We start from the raw sequence: 6,233 nt of genomic DNA on the forward strand, positions 1-6,233 counted from the left end.
ACCGGGCCTCTAGTTTTGTTATAATATGCTTAGATATGTGGTTTTTCCTTATATCTCTTGTTTGCACTTTATGAACTTTTTAAAAAAGTATGTTTTATTGATTTCAGAGAGAAGAGAGAGGGAGAGAGATACAGAAACATCAATGAGAAGGAAACATCGATTGGCTGCCTCCTGCATGCCACTTACTGGGGAGCAAGCCAACAACCTGGGCATATGCCCTGACTGGGAATCTAACTGGGACCTCCTGGTCAGTGCTCAACCACTTAGCCACATTGGCAGGGCTGAACTTTTTAATCTAAGTCTTTCATCTGTCAATTTTATCATTTATTTCAACATTTTACACTCTCTATTTCAGTGATGGCGAACCTTTTGGCTTGCGTGTCAGCATTTTGAAAAACCCTAACTTAACTCTGGTGCCGTGTCAGATATAGAAATTTTTTGATATTTGCAACCATAGTAAAACAAAGATTTATATTTTTGATATTTATTTTTGATATTTAAATGCCATTTAACAAAGAAAAATCAACCAAAAAAATGGGTTCGCGTGTCAGAGGTGTCACTGCTCTATTTCTTTGTTTTAACTCTTCTTTTTTATATTCTCTCCTTCTGTGACTAGTATCTATTTTATCTTTCCAAAATGTTTTTATATACATTTTACTAGTTTTTTATTTATATATAATGAAAATATGTGGTATCTTTTTAAAACCCACACCTTTTTTTCTATTTTTTTTTCCTGGTAGTAAATTTACAAATTACAGGTAAGAAAGAATACAATTAAAATCACAGGGAAAGGCCGAAACCGGTTTGGCTCAGTGGATAGAGCGTCGGCCTGCGGACTGAAAGGTCCCAGGTTCGATTCCGGTCAAGGGCATGTACCTTGGTTGCGGGCACATCCCCAGTAGGAGGGAGGCAGCTGATTGGTGTTTCTCTCTCATCGATGCTTCTGACTCTCTATCTCTCTCCCTTTCTCTCTGTAAAAAATCAATAAAAAAAAAACTTTATAAAAAAAAATCACAGGGAAAGAAGGAACATATGTAATACTTTTAACAATAAAGATAAATTTTTAACTTTATAAAAAAAATCACAGGGAAAGAAGGGACATATGTAATACTTTTAACAATAAAGATAAATTTTTAAAAATCACCAGTAATTCTACCACTTGGAGATAACCAGTGTTAATAGGTATATTTCCTTCTGATTATTTTCCATGTATATTTTGACATAATTGAGATAGGCACAGTTTTTCTCATCCTGCTTCTTTCATTTAACTATATCGTTAGTATTTTCTCTTACTAGAAATTTTTGAAAACTTGATTTCTAGGAAATCTGTAATTAATTGTGTCATTTATCTAATTATTCTTTTTGACATTTGCATTATTTTTATTTTTCATGTTATGAATAATGTAAATAATATCTTGGTGCATGAATTGTTATCTAAATATTGGGTTATTTCCTATAATACATTCCTAGAAAAGTTGCGGTAACCTGTGCCACCACCTGGTGTTAATAAAATTGTCTACTTAACTTTACCCTTGATAGCACTGAGCCATCACTTTTATTGTCGTATTTTACTTTCTGGATTATTTTAATAATGCATATTTATGGTGAAAAAATATTTTACTTATGTAAATAGTTTAGTCTGCAGTTTATCAGTCTAGAGTAGATCTGGTTTGCTAGTGTAGAACACCATCATAAAACACAACTTCTTTATTTCAATACTATTGATTTCTTCAAAGGAAAACTCCAGGACTAAAAATTCCCGAATAGATGAGAACAGCAAGATATTTAAACAGCTACAGAAAGACAACAAACAACAAACATTAATAACTATTAAGCAGAATTTGCAAATTGCAACAACTCAAAGATTAGAGGAAGAAATTCAGCAACTTCAGAAACAGCTCAGTGATTTGAAATTGTCAAATAAAAATATGAAAACCCAACTGACAAGAGTAAATGTCCTTAAAGTAAGTAAAGGAAGTGAGGCTTTCAAAAATGTATTTAAGCTTTGATTGTTACTATTTTAGCTGCATATGTCTCATCAAACTTTAAAAAATTAACGTTAAAATTATTTTACACGCATACAAAAGAATGTATATAATATTAAAGCATATATAATAATAACAGTTGATGCCTGCAAATCTATTACTAATCTTAAAAAAAACAGACTAATCTCAATTCCATGAAAGCCCTTAAGTATTCCTCTTCCTACTCCTCAAAGGTAACTTCTGGATCCCTTGCTTTTTCGTTTTAGTCTTATTTTTGTCTTTTTTATTGAGGTAATAGTTAAACATTTTAGTCATTTTGGGGCTCCTCTTTGGACCTTCTCTATTTCAAGCTTCAGTTGTAGTATTTCAGATATACATTTTTAAAATCTTAAACCACAGGTGCACTAAATACTTATTGATCAACTTTTTTATCAGCAATATTTCTTACTACAGAGCCACTTATTTTCTCTGTTTCTGTATTTAATCAGCACAGGCTGTACTATAAGACTTTTGAGGACATGGAACACTTGTTCACCCTCTTTTAACCCAAGTGCCTAGTTTATAAAAGTGTTCAGTGATTGTTGGTTATTGATGAGTATGATGGTGGAGACATGTTCTCTTAATTCACAAGTTGTGGGATTTTGTTTTCCATGTATCTACCTCTTTTTTTTAAAAAGGAAAGAATAGAAGCATGAGTTATCATTCATCATGCCTACCTATTATTTAAAAGAGATCTAATCACAGTCATCTCCCTTTCCCCCAACCTTAACTTTATACCCTCATAGGACAGAACAATTGAGAAGCTCAGGCAATCTTTAATAAAAGTTGAAGCAATGAAAGGGAAGGCAGCTATGAAAACAGATAACTTGAAAACTACATTAGACCCGACCAAGCAAGAGGCAAGATGGGACAAAGACGGGACCCATCAGATCTTAGATGCTGTCACTCCTGAGCTCTGCACATCAAAGAACACACTTGAAGAAGTATCAGGACAACCACAAGAGGTTTTTTTTTTAATTTCTTTTTTTTTTATTGCTTAAAGTATTACAAAGGGTATTACATATGTGTGCTTTATTTTCCCCGCCCTTGACAATCCCCTGGCCTCCCCTACCCCCCAGTGTCTTATGTCCATTGGTTATGCTTATATGCATGCATACAAGTCCTTCGGTTGATCTCTTACCCCCTTGCCTCCTGCCCCCCAACCATCCCCGGCCTTCCGGCTGCAGTTTGACAATGTGTTTGAGGCAGCTCTGCCTCTGTATCTATTATTGTTCATCCTTCGGTTGATCTCTTACCCCCCTCCCTCCTGCCCCCCAACCCTCCCCGGCGAGGTTTTTTTTAAAAAAAAATTATCATAACTATATTAAGATTCTTTAAGTCAGTGGTTGGCAAACTACGGCTTGCAAGCCACATGCAACTCTTTGGCCCCTTGAGTGTGGCTCTTCCACAAAATACCACGTGCGGGCGCGCATGTACAGTGCGATTGAAACTTCGTGGCCCATGCGCAGAAGTCGGTATTTTGTGAAAGAGCCACACTCAAGGGGCCAAAGAGCCGCATGTGGCTCGAAAGCCACAGTTTGCCGACCACTGCTTTAAGTTGAAGTGATAAACACTCACCTCAACTTAGACTCCACCTAACTTAGACAAAAGGGAATTTATTGGCTTATGGAATCAAAAGGAGTTAAACAAGCAGAGCTCTGCGGGGGCAGAGATGTACCTGGGCCCTAGGATGAGCACCTGGAAACTTGTAAGGCCTTCCTCAGCATCTCTTCCTGGCAGCTCCCTGTGTCAGCTTGTCTATCTGACTGAAAACCACAGAGTTTGTTTGTTTGTTTTTTAATATATTTTATTGATTTTTTACAGAGAGGAAGGGAGAGGGATAGAGAGTTAGAAACATCCATGAGAGAGAAACATCCATCAGCTGCCTCCTGCACACCCCCTACTGGGGATGTGCCCACAACCAAGGTACATGACCTTGACCAGAATCGAACCTGGGACCCTTCAGTCCACAGGCTGATGCTCTATCCACTGAGCCAAACCGGTTAGGGCTGGTCACCACAGAGTTTTATAGTTGAAGAGTTTCTGGGACAATAAAGAGAATCCCAAGAAAGGGTCTTTATAAGCCCAGCTCAGATCAAATGCCTATCCTTGGTGAATTTACAGTGGTGATAGTGGGATATATGATGATCTTAGCTTAGGTTTGCACACACATCCTCTGACTAACCAAAGACAAGGAGGGCAGAGATGATGGAATAGAAGTTCAGGGGAAACCATGTGTTTGTAGCTGGGTCACTTTCTAGGACAAGAGGGAAGTGCTTCTAAATTTGCCTAGATTTTCACTGTATTTATAAAGCACGTATTTTAAGAATTCTTAAAAGCCTGATAATTTTGGGCTATTGTGGGATTATGTCATACCTTCATATATTAGTTGCTTAAGAAATATGCAACTTAGAGTCTTTAAAAAAATCAAGGCATGATACTATCATTTTTTTCTCTCTCTTTTTTTTATAAATATATTTTATTGAGAGGAAGGAAGAGGGACAGTTAGAAACATCGATGAGAGAGAAACACCAATCAGCTGCCTCCTGCACACCTCCTACTGGGGATATGCCTGCAACCAAGATACATGCCCTTGACCGGAATCGAACCTGGGACACCTCAGTCCACAAGCCGACGCTCCATCCACTGAGCCAAACCGGTCAGGGCCTTTTTCTCTTTTTTAACTTGTGCCTATTCACATTTTTTATTGTTTTTTATTCTTTTTAGTGTTCCTTATTATATTTTCAGTCAATCTCTTCTCCTTTGGGCATTCTGTAGTTTAGTCTTCATTTCTGAGATTTTGTCTTATTCTTGCTTGAATTCCATCAACACTTCTTTATCCACAAAGCATCTTACACACATATTTTTTCTATTCGGAAATCATACCTTTAGAAAGGTGTTTTTACCCCATGTCTGCTGATCCTTATCTAATTAATATTTAATTCATATCAGGCATTGTGTCAAGCATGTTTCCCCTGCTTCGTGGCTCTTTTGGGGAGAGTATTTTCCTCACCTGAACAGTCTGAGTGATACTGCCTTTCTTATTTTCTCCCAGCTCCCTTTCTTGCCCTTCCCCACTTGCCAGTGTTCTGATCCACCAGGTCTCAGACTTGTTCTCAGTATTAGTATTTCCCCATTTATGCATTCTCCCGTTTCTGGGACACCAGTGGAAACTAGATGCCTCCTCCAGCGTGGACTCTGGAGTTGCCTCATTTGGTTTCGGATATTTATTCCCTCGCTTACAGGCAAAATGAAGTCTGTGGTATTCTCTAGTTATGTTTTAGACATGATTTATGGATGTTTTTATCTGCTTTCCTTGTTGATCATTATGGTTTTAGAAGGATGGGTGGAGAGATATGTATTTAGAGAAATGTATTTGCTGCTATTACTCCACAGCAAAACAGAAGTTCAAAAAGAAGTTACCTTACGGATGAAACATAAGCAGCAATAAAATTAGGTTTAGTCTATAAAAGTGTAAAAATAAGAAAAAAATCTTAAAAGAAAATTTTACATAAAGGCTACTTGTAACAGAAGAGACCATTTTTCTAGATTAAAAATACTTGAATATAGGATGTTATATTTCACAAAGAAATGTTTAATAAGACTAATTTTCTCATACCAATTTCATCGTATACAGTAAGTAGGTGACCAAAACTAATGACATGTCTCGAATTTTGTGGTGGCTCTTTGAAGGAGGTCGACTTTCGAGAAACTATCATAAAGATGTTGGGATTTAACATGAAAACAGCAGACAAGGAAATTATCACTCACCTAAGACTTGTTATCCAAGCTTATGAAGCATCTAACAAATCAAAGATTGCTTCTGATTGTGAGACTGGACAGAATAACGCATAAGAAAGTTCTGCCTTCTCATTGCTGCCAACAAGAACTCAGCAGATACAGACATTTCCTTCAACATCTTGAGTATGGCTACATGATGAATTAAATGCTTCAGAAATTTTTTACTTCAATTTGTTCTCTCCTTTGATGTTTGGCATTCAACTTTTGTCATAATCATAAATGTTCTATACATTTACTTATGGTCTAGTCTAGATTGTTATTTGTACTATGGTAATATCCGGTTATATTTATTATTAACTGTATTTTAAGCAGTATATTAATCAGAACTTTTGTTTAGTTAGAATATTTATATCTACCAGTATAGTTAACAGCCTGTTTCTAGAATGAAAAATTTATTGGCTATGCCCA

General features: G+C 36.5%; 1 protein-coding gene across 1 annotated transcript in view; it reads left to right on the forward strand.

Annotated features, from left to right (window-relative positions):
• LOC102252219 (coiled-coil domain-containing protein 170) overlaps nt 1-5,953 on the forward strand; it is a 25,073-nt gene extending 19,120 nt beyond the window's left edge. The window contains exons 6-8 of the mRNA XM_005874064.2: nt 1,737-1,964; nt 2,771-2,989; nt 5,718-5,953. Of these exons, the coding sequence (XP_005874126.2) occupies nt 1,737-1,964; nt 2,771-2,989; nt 5,718-5,879 (609 nt within the window). The 3' untranslated portion in view covers nt 5,880-5,953. The remainder of the gene's footprint in view (nt 1-1,736; nt 1,965-2,770; nt 2,990-5,717) is intronic.
• The last annotated feature ends 280 nt before the right edge of the window (nt 5,954-6,233 follow it).

This window comes from Myotis brandtii, unplaced genomic scaffold (assembly GCF_000412655.1).
Source record: "Myotis brandtii unplaced genomic scaffold, ASM41265v1 scaffold423, whole genome shotgun sequence".
NCBI classification, from domain to species: domain Eukaryota; kingdom Metazoa; phylum Chordata; class Mammalia; order Chiroptera; family Vespertilionidae; genus Myotis; species Myotis brandtii.